Consider the following 14409-nt stretch of genomic DNA (forward strand, 5'->3'; position numbering starts at 1 on the left):
ACTGAGATTGCGCCACTGCACTCCAGCCTGGGCGATAGAGCAAGACTCTGTCTCCAAAAAAAAAAAAAAAAAAAAAAAGAAAGGAGTGTTCCAGTGCAGTAGTGCAATACTGCAGAAGAATGTTCCAGCATAAATGCCCCTTCTCTACAACCCCTACCTGAGTGTGGCCGGAAGACACCAGATCTGACTCCCTTGCCTCTCTCTCCTTTTCAAGCTGGGCTGTGTCTGAACTGCTGGAGCCTGCAGGAGCTGGTCAGCAGAGACCCGGGTCACTTCCTTATCCTCCTTGAGCAGATCCTGCAGAAGACCCGAGAGGTGAGGGCGAGTCAGGAACTGAAGGGCAGAGCTGGGGTCGGCCTTGTAGAGTGGAGAAATGGGTCCCAGAGAACATCATTCCTGGGTGCCTGGACCTCCAGAGGGGCTTGGCAAAGGCCCTGGGAACCTGTGCATTTTGTGTTTCGGTAGTGCTTGCATATGAGGGGTTTCTAGGAAGGGGTGCATTCCGTAAGAACACATAATACACGAGCTAGGGTCCTGAGTTCAGCTACAGACATGGCTGGTAAGGCCAGGTATTGACTTAGGGAGGGAGAAGACACTTTACCCAATTCCTTTCCTCCAAAAGATCCATAAAAACAAAGACACAAAAGAGAAAACTGATCGGAAAGGTAAACTGAGGCCTCCTCTCATTGTTCAATCAATGACTTTCATGACAAAGAAGAGGAATGTGTTTAGTGCTGAGCTGGGCTTGGGTTCCAGAATAGCTGTGAATCCCAGAAGAGGATTTGTATAAAGAATTCTCTTTTATAAAGAAGTATCTTTTATGGGGGGAGTGTGTGTGTGTGTGTGTGTGTGTGTGTGTGTGTGTGTTTTAATTATTTTAAATACGTGTGATTTGGAAAACATGTCACTTTCACTCTCAGTTACCTATCCCTGTAAGAAGATGCCCAAGGTTACACAGTTCTGACCCCACTATTTACCTGGTACTTTTTAACCCTCATCATAAGCCAACCAGCTCAGAAGAGCTGAACCACCTCTGGAGTGCGTAACATATAAACCCAAATGGAAAGTCTAGACCACCATGTAGCAATACAGGAGGGTTTCATAGAAAGGTCTGATCTGCAAGGCTTGGTAGACACATTGTGTATTAAGGGTAAAGAGAAGGAGAATTCTCAATTTGAGCCTACTGAGCTCATCTAGCACAGAAGACATGATGGGGCTTTCTCTGTATCTCCAACCCCCACGAGTTCCAAAATGGACCGAGAAACCTTTTGACCAATGAATTCTAAATCGTGTGGTGTGCACACGTGTGCATGTGGTGTGGTAGGTGTGGTAGGTGCATCACAGAGGCAGTTCACAAAGGGATAAATAGAAGTTGTAAACTAATATGAAAAAGCGATAATAAAATGAATGCAAATGAAAACCATAATGAGACAAACTTTGCCTAACAAATTAGCTAAAAAACAAAAGGTAAGGAAGGCTAGGTACAGTGGCTTGTGCCTGTAATCCAAGCACTTTGAGAGACTCAGGTGGGAGAAATGCTTGAGCCCAGGAGTTCAAGACCAGCCTGGGCAACATAGCAAGACCTCATCTCTACAAAAAATACAAAAAGTAGCCGGTTGTGGTGGTGTGCACCTGTAATCTCAGCTACTTGGGAGGCTGAGGCAGGATTGCTTGAGACCAGGAGGTCAAGGCTGCATTGAGCCAAGATCATGCCACTGCACTCCAGCCTGTGCAATACCCTATTTTTCTCTCTCTCTTTGTTAAAAAAAGATAAAAACCAATGCAGGAAGAGCATGGTGAAACTGGTACTTATATATATAGATAGATAGCATAAATGGCAAAATCCTTTTTGGAAAGCAATATGACAATATGTCTCAAAGGTCATAAAAGTCTGTAAACATGTTGACAATCTTTGTTGACTACACTTCTTGAACTCTTTTCTAGATAAATAATCAAAATTGTAGAAAAAGGAATGTGCTGCATAATAGTGTTCATTGCAAAATACGTAAAATATCAAGAAAATAATCTTGAATGTCCACAATGAAACTAATAAGATGCTGGGCACGGTGGCTCACGTCTGTAATCCCAGTACATTGGGAAGCCAAGGCAGGTGGATCATGAGGTCCAGAGATCGAGACCATCCTGGCCAACATGGCATGAGCCACTGCGCCCAGCCTAAATATTTCCATTTCAGAAAATGAAGTTTCAAAGAAAATAAGAAAGTATATATGAATATTTACATGATCCTTGCATGCAAAAGCGAAAATCCATGAAGGAAAAATCAACACCTGTAATTTCTGTACATGAAAAATATTTATAAAATTAAAAGGCAAACAACCAACTGCAAAAAAAATATTTATAACACAAATAACAGGTACATGTATAACCAGAAGAGAGAAAAGGTGGTCTTAGAGACTATATAGTAAAACAGAAATTTACTTATAATACTATATGTAAAATACATTAGGAGTAAAAATATACACACAGCTTATAGCTTTGCAGACACAGGAACAGAAAACCAAATACCATATATTCTCACTCATAAGTGGGATTTGGACAATGAGAACACATGGACACAGGGAGGGGAACATCACACACTGGGGCCTGTCAGAGGTTGGGGGACAAGGGGAGGGAGAGCATTAGGACAAATACCTAATGCATGCGGGGCTTAAAACCTAGATGACAGGTTGTTGGGTGCAGCCAACCACCATGGCACATGTATACCTATGTAACAAACCTGCACGCTCTGCACATGTATCCCAGAACTTAAAATAAAATTTAAAAGAAAAGAAAATACATAGGGCAAAAATGGTGTCAGGAGAGGGACATTCAAACAGCTGTGGTTGGGTTTGGGAGGGGAAATTGTGAGTGTTTTCATTTACATCTATTTTCCAAATATTTGTCATGTGATTACACTACTTTTCACTTAAAAAAAAAAAGCAAGGCTAGAATGAGGAAGAACCACTGTCTTCTGCTTCAGGGAGCCCTGGACCCCGTGAATGAGTCTCATTCCCTTTCTCGTCCTCTCCACAGGTCCAGGAGAAGGGCATCTATGACCTGCTCACCCCCCTGGCCCTGCTCTTCTATTCCACTGTTCTTTGTGTAAGTCCAGGTGGGCCAGGATGCGGGAGGTGAGGGAGGAGGGGCAGGAGTGACCTCTATCTGGGGCAGAGCCCTCACACCTCTGGAGATAAGCAGACAGAGAAACTGTCAAGCAGCGCCATGTGAAATGGGTTTCAACCTTTAGATGGCTTCAGAGCAGCCACCATGAGAGGCTTCCAGAGACTCCATGTGGCTGCCATAGTGCCTGGCATCTCTGGGCTCCCATGGAGGAACTGCTGCCACTGTCTGTTCACAAGCCACAAGAGATATTCTACGTCCACCTCATTCTTCACCCCAGTGGTCGGTCACCCAATGTAATCACCCGCTGTATTCACCAGACGGGGGCACCAAATGTATACACTGACTGAATCCATCCTCAAAAAATAAACATTTACCTGCAGTGAGGCTATTTAAGTAAAGATGGTTTAAGCATTGAAGACCGCTATCCATAACATAACAACATAACATTGAAGGACCATTGAATCACCTCAAAAAAATAAAAAAAACATTTTAACCTGTAATTTGGAAGACCTATTTTAAATAAAGGTTGGGTTTTTAGGCCATTGAAAAGACCGTTATCCCATAACATGAAACTGAAGAACCATTTAAAATCCCCACCCCTCCAAAAATAAACATTTACCTGTAAAAATGAAAGACCTATTGTAAAATAAAGGTGGGTTGATTTAAGGCCCAAATTTAAAAGGACCTTCGGAACCAGGTGTTAGGAAAATAAACACAACCACAATCGAATAATAAGATATTTTAAAATTTATAAAATATATGTAAATAAAAAATAATATATAAATGTTTTACATATGAATATATGAATATATGAATATTGAAGACCATTATCCATAACATAACATTGAAGACCATTGAATCCACCCTCAAAAAATAAACATTTAACTGTAATGAGGCTATTTAAGTAAAGGTGGTTTAAGTAAAGGTGGTTTAGGCACTGAAGACCATTATCCATAACAATTGTCAGCAATGGCATCATTTACCAGTAAGGGGACAGCCTTTCAGAGAGGCTCACTCAAGCATTGGGTAAAGCAAGTCCCTTCCAGTAGAGACACCCCGGGTGCCATCTTGCCCATCTGAAACTCACTCCCTGTGGGTAACTTCCAGTTCCACCTGATCTTGTCCTGGGACACACCACTGCCAGGAAATGTGTGTCTTTTGCGGAATATTCCAGAAAGGGAGCAGAGGCTGTTTGGGACTATCCGAGCCTTTTCTCACCTAGATCTCTTTGCTTGTTGCCTGCCTCCATCCTAGACACCACACTTCCCACCAGACTCGGATCTCCTTCTGAAGGCAGCCAGCACCTACCACCGGTTCCTGACCTGGCCTGTTCCTTACTGCAGCATCTGCCAGGAGCTGCTCACCTTCATCGATGCTGAACTCAAGGCCCCAGGTAAGCATTGAGGCAGCTGGCACGGGGGGCAGGGTTCACAAGGTCAGAATGCTTCCAACTCCTCTGAAACTGTTCTTTGTGACCCTCCTTACCTTGCATCCTTTGGTTCATCTCTGCCCATGCCTTGGTTCACAACCATGGAGTCTCCTCTTCACAGCACCATCAAGCATCTGATGGTTGAATCCACACAAGATGAAAGTAAACAAGGAGGTAACTCGAGGAGGGATTCTTAGGGGAAGCAGGAGCAAGCACTCAGGGCAAGGAGACCCCACCCCTTGGCCTGTGCCTCTGATCTGGTTAGTCAAGGGGTCTCCAAGGCTGCCTAGGTCAGACAGAGAAGCCCCAGGATGCTGACAAGAGGCCTTTGCATGTTGTCTGTGCCTCAGGAACAAGTAGGTAATTCTGTGTGTGGGTTGATGCAGTTTGGGTCGGGGAAGGTGGCTGGTGCTAGGAATGATGGCCACTGTGACAAGTGTGGACAAGACCCGGGACTCAGTTTTCATGTGTGGGGTCTGAAAAGTAGGAGTTCAGAAATTGCAGGTGCTGTCATAAACATGAAAATCAGGTCTCAGGAAGCTATGATAGGGCAGGAGAAAACATTATCAAGTGTGATTTACTGAGAAGTGGCTCAGCGAATCAGTACTCAAAGGAATAAATTCACAAAAGCACCTCAATAGATGCCTCTAAAATATTTCATAAAATTCATCACCATTCCTGATACTCAAAACCCCTCAATATATGGAAACGATTACTCTAGAAGTGCTTTTACTATGGCAACAGCCGGAGGTAAAATACTAGAGGCATCTTCTTTAGAGCCAATAATCTTCCTCTTTTGGCTTATCGGTATTTTGCCTATGCAAAAGACAAAATAAAGAATGCTTTCTCTTCTGAAGAAGAGAAATTGTAATTAGTTGGAGCTCAAACAATTGGTTTTCTGTCAAGACTGAGAGAATCCCCTGAACGAAGAACTGTCAGAACTAGAAAACAGGTAGCTAAGAGCTTTTTTATAAACCAGCATTAACCAGGAAGAAAACATAATTTAAAAAAATTTACAATAGCAGTTAAAAATAAAAAATAAAATTTTAATAACCTATATAGAGGGAGCAAACTTTGCTAAAGAATGAATAATTGAAGAATCATATTGCTGAGTTGAATCGATATTGTAACGAGACCAGGTGTTAGGAAAATAAACACAACCACAATTGAAATAACAAGATATTTTTAAAATTTATAAAATATATATAAATAAAAAACATAATACATAAATATTTTACATATAAATAAATTTATATATAAATAAAATAAAGAAACTAAAATCTATTTGAAAGATTTATTTATGCACTTAGTATATATTCATTCACGNGCACCTACCACCGGTTCCTGACCTGGCCTGTTCCTTACTGCAGCATCTGCCAGGAGCTGCTCACCTTCATCGATGCTGAACTCAAGGCCCCAGGTAAGCATTGAGGCAGCTGGCACGGGGGGCAGGGTTCACAAGGTCAGAATGCTTCCAACTCCTCTGAAACTGTTCTTTGTGACCCTCCTTACCTTGCATCCTTTGGTTCATCTCTGCCCATGCCTTGGTTCACAACCATGGAGTCTCCTCTTCACAGCACCATCAAGCATCTGATGGTTGAATCCACACAAGATGAAAGTAAACAAGGAGGTAACTCGAGGAGGGATTCTTAGGGGAAGCAGGAGCAAGCACTCAGGGCAAGGAGACCCCACCCCTTGGCCTGTGCCTCTGATCTGGTTAGTCAAGGGGTCTCCAAGGCTGCCTAGGTCAGACAGAGAAGCCCCCAGGATGCTGACAAGAGGCCTTTGCATGTTGTCTGTGCCTCAGGAACAAGTAGGTAATTCTGTGTGTGGGTTGATGCAGTTTGGGTCGGGGAAGGTGGCTGGTGCTAGGAATGATGGCCACTGTGACAAGTGTGGACAAGACCCGGGACTCAGTTTTCATGTGTGGGGTCTGAAAAGTAGGAGTTCAGAAATTGCAGGTGCTGTCATAAACATGAAAATCAGGTCTCAGGAAGCTATGATAGGGCAGGAGAAAACATTATCAAGTGTGATTTACTGAGAAGTGGCTCAGCGAATCAGTACTCAAAGGAATAAATTCACAAAAGCACCTCAATAGATGCCTCTAAAATATTTCATAAAATTCATCACCATTCCTGATACTCAAAACCCCTCAATATATGGAAACGATTACTCTAGAAGTGCTTTTACTATGGCAACAGCCGGAGGTAAAATACTAGAGGCATCTTCTTTAGAGCCAATAATCTTCCTCTTTTGGCTTATCGGTATTTTGCCTATGCAAAAAGACAAAAATAAAGAATGCTTTCTCTTCTGAAGAAGAGAAATTGTAATTAGTTGGAGCTCAAACAATTGGTTTTCTGTCAAGACTGAGAGAATCCCCTGAACGAAGAACTGTCAGAACTAGAAAACAGGTAGCTAAGAGCTTTTTTATAAACCAGCATTAACCAGGAAGAAAACATAATTTAAAAAAATTTACAATAGCAGTTAAAAATAAAAAATAAAATTTTAATAACCTATATAGAGGGAGCAAACTTTGCTAAAGAATGAATAATTGAAGAATCATATTGCTGAGTTGAATCGATATTGTAACGAGACCAGGTGTTAGGAAAATAAACACAACCACAATTGAAATAACAAGATATTTTTAAAATTTATAAAATATATATAAATAAAAAACATAATACATAAATATTTTACATATAAATAAATTTATATATAAATAAAATAAAGAAACTAAAATCTATTTGAAAGATTTATTTATGCACTTAGTATATATTCATTCACGTATTTTTAAAGGAGAGTAAGAAGGAAATATTTCCATTTTTTGAAGGTATTATAGGGCTATAGTTATTGAAATAGTACACTATGGGTATAAGAATAGGTAGATAATGGAAGAAAATGTAATATCTAGAAACAGATTAAATATACAAAATTATATGATAAAGTGGCATCCTCAGATTACTGATGAAAAAATCAGTCATTTCATAAATGATATCAGGATAATTGGTAGACCATAAAAAAAATTGAGTGAGAAAACTTTCTAAAAAGGCCAGACGCGGTAGCTCACACCTGTAATCCCAGCACTTTGGGAGGCCGAGGCAGGCAGATCACCTGAGGTCAGGAGTTCGAGACCAGCCTGGCCAACATGGTGAAACCCCATCTCTACTAAAAATAGAAAATTAGCTGGGCTTGGTGGCATGAGCCTGTAATCCCAGCTACTCAGGAGGCTGAGGCAGGAGAATTACTTGAACCCGGGAGGCGGAGGTTCAAGTGCCTCCAAGATTGTGCCGTTGCACTCCAGCCTGGGCAACAAGAGCAAAACTCTGTCTCAAAAAAACAAACAAACAAAAAATTCTATCTAAAAAATAAAATTAAGAAGTTCTAACTCAAACACAGAAATAACTTTTAGATACATTAGCAGTTTAGGTGTAGAAGACAAGACCACAAAAACTACAGAAGAAAAATAGGTTGTATGAGCCTGGAGTGGAGAAGAGCTGTCAAACATATTCCCCAGGGCAAAAATTATAAAAGAAAAGACTAACAGATATGAAAGCATACAATTTAAAGCTTTTCATATGGCAAGCCCACTTTGAATGAAAGGTAAATGACAAACTGAGAAAAATATTTGTGATAAAAATTAATATATCAGGCTGGGCGCTGTGGCTCAGACCTGTAATCCCAGCCCTTTGGCAGGCCGAGGTGGGCGGATCATGAGGTCCGGAGATCAAGACCATCCTGGCCAACATGGTAAAACCCCGTCTCTACTGAAAATACAAAAATTAGCTGGGCATGGTGGTGTACACCTGTATTCCCAGCTACTCGGGAGGCTGAGGCAGAGAATCGCTTGAATCCGGGAGGCAGAGGTTGCAGTGAGCTGAGATTGTGCCACTGCACTCCAGCCAGGTGACACAGCGAGACTCTGTCTAAAAAAAAAAAAATTAATATATCAAATCCATGAAGAGTTTTTTTCTGAGTCCATTAAAAATAGGCAAGCACACTTATGGAAATATGAATAAATATGATTCAATGACATCAAAAAAGAACCCCCCAAAATATTCACCCTCACTACTCATACAGAAAATGCAAAACTAAAGAGCAAAACTCTTTTTCCACCCTATCAAATTGGCAAAATAAAAAAGACAGAGCAAAATGCCAGCGCTGGTGAGGAATGGGGGGCTGTGTTTGCTAAGGCGTCAGAAAAAATATCCTTTCACCCAGCAATTCTATTCCTGAATTTTATCCTGATGAATCCCTATGGATGTACAAAGATTCAGCTACAATGCATTCTTGCTAATAATCAACCAATGCTAAAAAACCTAAATACTGAACATGGTTGAGTACACTGTGACAAAGTCATTTGGTGAAATGTAATTCAATTATTAAAAACAATATTGTAGAAATAGTTACTGAGCTCAAAAGATGTTGAGTAACCAGTTGAGCAAAAAAGCAGTGCCCCCAATACTAAGTATGTTATAATCTCATTTTTATTTTCTCTCTCTCTAATGGATACATGCACCAGACCAGGTTTAGTACTGGCAGTGTTTAATTCTCACCTTACACATTAAACACACACAGAATGGAAGTACCAAATCTTATTCCCCAACAACTCAGGGACCCTAGAAAGCTCAACTGGCTTGTACATTTCTTTGGAAGGGTTCGTAACTTTCCTAACCTAACCAGTTACCTGATCTGTCTGCGCCCTACGCAGTCAGCTGACCTGTTTGTGCCTCGTCCAATCAGCTGATCTGCATGTCCCCAGTCAGTCAGCCGTCTGCTGTTGTCTGTCATTACAAAGAGCAGAGCAGGTACAGCTAGGAATGGCCAACCCCCAAGTCTACCTACAACCAGGTTCTCATCTTGTGGTAGAGACTTGGGTGGAGATTTAGGACGTCAGGAAGACCCTTAGGAGACGCTGGACTCTGAAAGGTAAGAGCTGGGTCTGCCAAGCCAGCATCCCAAGGAAAGGAACAAACCAGTTAAAGGAACAAACACTAAAGGAACAAGCCGGTTTAAGGTCACACTCCTTCATTCCCTCCCTCACTCCCTCCCACTGTCCCCCAAAACAAACAGACTTGAATGTCTTCTGAGCTTCTTTTCTTCCTTTCTGCAATGCTCCGAGAAAGAATTTAAAATGCAAATGTCTTGGCAGGGCCTTGGGTTTCTACCCAAGACTGAAATGATTCTTTTTTATTTTGAAAAGGATAAGGGAGTTGTGGGGTTGGGGGAGGGATTACCTGTGGGGAGACCACTTCCCAATTTCAAGTAGAACCAGCTGTCCCTCCTCACCTCAATGCACGCTATGCCTTGAGATATTTTTGCAGGCGGCTGGGTAGAAACTCTGTTCTGGGCAGACAGAAAGCAGATGTGCCATGGAGGGGCTGGCGGTGGTGAGGCCCAGTTCCTGGAATGATAAAATGTAAAGCCTGCAGCACAAGGACCAGGCAGGGCAGCAACTGGAGCCGGAAGTAGAATGAGGGTCCTTTGGCCTCAGAGCAGGGGGAATCCTTGGAACCATCACTCACTGCTGACGGCATATCCTTCCCGGGACCATGTGAAGCCTCAGATATCCTGGTGACCAATGAGAAGTCAGATACCCCAAGAGGGCAGCTCAAGCCAAGTACCCATGGTAGGAACCTCTCCTCTTCCAGGGAAAGCAGAACCAAAATAGGAAACCATCTATTCTCCCTCATTTCTGGGAATCATTTTCAAACAGTTCCAAAACCTCACACATATATAAATATATAGTGAGCCTGTGCCCACTCATTAATGAGGACAGCAGCACGATGATACAGCTGGGTTATAGGAGCATCCAAGAAACTGAGATGAGCTCCTCATGGAAGCTAGGTAAGATTCAAAGTTAGATACCAAATAGTTAATATCACAGAGGGGAATAAAACCATAACCTTCGAGCTTATCTTTTCTACTGAACAGAAATCTCTTGCTACTTATCTCACATCCACCAGTTAACCTTCAATTTTAAAGAAGCTAAGCCCTAATCCATAACAAATAGTTAAACAAAATTACCTTCTACATGACCCTTAAATGAGCTTTTTGAAAAATGCTTTTGTATGATCTTTTTTTTTGAGACGGAATCTCGCTCTGTCACCCAGGCTGGAGTGCAGTGGCGTGACCTCGGCTCACTGCAGCCTCAGCCTCCTGGGTTCAAGAGATTCTTCTGCCTCAGCCTCCCGAGTAACTGGGACTACAGGCATGTGCCACCATGCCCGGCTTATTTTTGTATTTTTTGTAGAGACGGGGTTTCACCATATTGGCCAGGCTGGTCTCGAACTCCTAACCTCATGAGCCGCCCACCTTGGCCTCCCAAAGTGCTGGGATTACAGGCGTGAGCCACTGCGCCCGGGCTTTCCTATGATTTTTAACAGGCCTGCGGTCATCTTTGTACCCAATTCCTGAGTCCCTCCCACCCCCAGTTAAGTGGAAAGAGGGCTAGGATGGAGGCCAGGGAACTTGAACGCTTGAAGGAGAGGCTGAATAACTTAGTGGCTTCTGGTCCTTGGGGCCAGATCATTGTACTTGCAAATCCTGGGTCCGCTACTCACTAACTGTGGGCCTTCAGCAAGACATTTAGTTTGTGAGCTTCAGTTTCCTCATCTGTAAAATGGGTGTATAGCAATGCCTCCCTGTCAATACAGTTCGGGAGGATTAATGTTGGCCTCATTGATTTCACAGTGCTGGGGGCAGTAAGGGTTGCAGTGGTGTTAGCTCAGAAGGTAGGTCCTGGTAAAGTCACAGGGAGAAATGAGAAGGGACGCGGGGAGGTGAGGCCCCCACCCGTGAAGTCTTAGGGACGCAGTTGCCATGGAAATGAATGAAACAGCTTATCCTGCTTTGATGTGGCTGGGTGGCAGAGGAAGTGGGCCTGTTATCAAGGCTGGGGCCTCCCCCTGCTTCCTGACTCCACCCCCATATGATCGTCCAGTGCCTCGATTCTGGAGGTAGCAGGAAACCTCACGTCAGTGCCACGGGGTCCTGCCCACCACAGCCCTCTTGGGCTCAGCCCACATGTTTGTTGAATATTTACTCTATGCCTGCATAGCTGTGCCGACCACAATGCTTTCATGCAAAGAATTTATCTGTAAAGCTGGGGGATGACACTGGGCATCTTACGTGCAAACCGCTCTGCAATTTTCAAAGCACACAAACTTCAAGGATTGTGTCTCGCCTGTAAGGGAAGAAGGAAAAGTCATATTCTTCTCATTATAAAATGGGAAATGATTTTGAGAAAACCAAGTTCAGTATTTCTTGTTCAAGATACAAAGTGAAGTATGAGGGAGGGAACATGAACCCTCGTATGACAAAGACCTGTAGTTCGTCACTTATTAGCTGATGATCTTGGACAAGTTCCTTAGACTCTCTGAGCCTCCTGGTCAAAAGCAGGATTATAGTGATCACTGATGATGAGGAGGAGGAGGACAGCAATGATGCCAGGGTAGTCTATGGCATATGAAGCACTGTCACAGGTTCGTCCCATCTAACCCTCAGAATACCTCCGTGGGTAGTTACTATTAATCCCATTTTTCAGATGCTGAAACTGAAGGCTTGGCATTTATGTAACTTGCTCCCAGTCACAGAGCTGATAAGAGCTCTACCACTCGAACCCATATCTCTTTGATAGCAAAAGTCATATCATATCCTTTTCACATTTGCATAAATCTGTGTTTCTACCAAGAGGCCTGACAGATGGCTGCATGACCCTGGGTTACCCAGGCTGTCTTTTTATAAACACTCTCCCCGTTTGGGGAATTTCTCCTGCCCGTTTCCCTTTGGGATGCTTAATATGGCTTCATACCCTTTGATCTCCTATCAAATGAGGAACAAACCTGGGTTAGGTCAGTTTTGCTTATCAACAGGTGGCAGGTGAATTCAGAATGTTCTTCAGCGGTGAGATGTTTCTCTTGGGACATTACTGATCACAGACATTTGCATTTTATACTTTTTGTCTCTGGTTATAGAATGAAAGGTTAGACCTCTTGAAGGATGTCAAACATCATTGACTAGTAGGTAGGGGAGGTTTAGGGAAAAGAGTAGAGGCTGGTGTTCCAGAAATCACAGGGTGTGATCAGTTAGGACTGAGTTGGCTGCCTATAGCAGAAAGCCCCAAACAACAATGCCTTAAACTCATAGGGGCTAGTTTTCTCTTATACACACACACACACACACACACACACACACACACACACACACCACAATCTGTAAGAAGGCAGGCCAGCATTGGCATGGTGGCCCCATGAACCTCCTAGACCAGCCTTCTCTCATATTTCCGCTCCACCATCCTTAGCAGTAGGCACCATCTTCAAGGTTGCTTCATGGTTTAGGATGGATGCTGGAGCGCTGGCCATCATGTCCACATTCCAGTAAACAGAAAGAAGGAGGTGAGGGGGGTTGCACCTAAAACATTCTGCAAGGGAGGTTGAGAAATTGACTCATCAACTGGGTACAGTGCCCAGTGTCTCACTCAGTGGATATTGAGTAGATGCCTAGAAGTCTCTGCCGCATGTGACTTACTCGTAAGAGTAGCCCATAAGGCCTGGATTGGTCCTGTTAGGGTGACTATCACTAGGGTGGTGAAAGGGTGTTATGAAAGGCCTCATCTCACTTCGCCCCCACAAGCCCGGTAGCGCTGCAAAGCCGCAGACCTCATCCCGCAGGTATTTCTGTGGGGTCACTGCACTTGTTCAGAGCGGCATATGTCTTGTGGTGGCACTGAACGTTCATTCCAACAGTTCACATCTCCTCTACCTGCATGGAGGCCTGCCCGGTGGGTTCCTTCTCCCCAGTATTTTCCTCTTGGCTTTCTAGCCACATTCCTTCTCACCTTCCACCTCTCTGCTCCTGGACTCCCGGTGGCCAGGGATTCCAGACTCCCTTGTTAGTCCTCTCCTCCTTTGTCCATTTAACTGAAAGCTGTGCTTCACCTTCCTACTGTGGGCCCTGCTGAGGCCCACAGCCATGAGTTTCCAATTCCTCCAGTCTCTCTGGAGTCCAGGATCCTGGAGATGGGGAGCAGGAAGGCACTGCACAGGGGCCCCCAGTGAGGAGGGAAGTGTAAGAGAAACCAGGCTGTGGAGAGTGGGGTGCCTGGGGTTTGCTTCAGGGTATGACGTCAGTCAAACTGTCCACCGTGAGTTGATATTAATCGTAGATGCTGGAGAACCAAACCTGACCGAGTCTCATTTGGAGACTGCATTGCCGTTGGGGCTGGGCCCTGCTTCCACCCTGTGGATTCCGTGGAATCTTGGTGTTCCCCTTGTAAGAGGAAACTGAGTCAGATGTGGCTGCTGCCTGCCTCCCCTAGGCTCAAGTACCCACATGACCCTCAGCATGGACCTGTCTATCAGTGTATTGTGAATACCAGTGCTGCTTGATGGCAGATGTAGTGATTTTCACGTGTTCTGGATCTTCACAGTCAGCTGTTTCTGTGCAGAATCCCTGTCTATTTGCAACTTTGAAAAGAGTGGAAGCTTTGATGGGCAAACAAGGCTCGATGGTGAAGGGTCTTGGACAACTGGGCCAGGAGTTTGACCTTCACTACGACTGTGTTCTGCCCACCCACTGCATTTTTGCCTATATGGGGTGACTCCTCTCGATTTCTTACTTGCTAGGGCTTGATGCAGGAACAACCCAGGCAAGGTTTTTGTTTAGCCCTTGCACCAATCTTGATCTAAGAAGCTAAACTCAGAAAGTCGTTTCCATCTGCTAAGGTGACCAAGGAAGGCTGTGATCTAAGATCAAAGGGAGAGAGGAATCTGTTGATCTGAGGCTCCCCAGTGCAGCTTCCCTGTTTGGGGAGTGGAGGGTGGAGTTAAGGGTGGTCCCGAAACTGATATTGCACACCC

At 43.8% G+C, this 14409-nt stretch overlaps 1 protein-coding gene across 4 annotated transcripts in view; it reads left to right on the forward strand.

Annotated features, from left to right (window-relative positions):
- PIK3R5 (phosphoinositide-3-kinase regulatory subunit 5) overlaps positions 1-14409 on the forward strand; it is a 114716-nt gene that overhangs the window by 83865 nt on the left and 16442 nt on the right. For 3 of the 4 annotated variants that reach the window (XM_017849255.1, XM_017849254.1, XM_017849256.1), the window contains 3 exons: positions 215-315; positions 3034-3102; positions 4378-4516. In XM_017849255.1, the coding sequence (XP_017704744.1) occupies positions 215-315; positions 3034-3102; positions 4378-4516 (309 nt within the window). Of the gene's footprint in view, positions 1-214; positions 316-3033; positions 3103-4377; positions 4517-5887; positions 5973-14409 lie in introns of those variants that run through there. The other variant, XM_017849257.1, reaches the window with a different exon arrangement.

Source organism: Rhinopithecus bieti, unplaced genomic scaffold (assembly GCF_001698545.2).
Source record: "Rhinopithecus bieti isolate Rb0 unplaced genomic scaffold, ASM169854v2 scaffold_31527, whole genome shotgun sequence".
Taxonomy (NCBI): domain Eukaryota; kingdom Metazoa; phylum Chordata; class Mammalia; order Primates; family Cercopithecidae; genus Rhinopithecus; species Rhinopithecus bieti.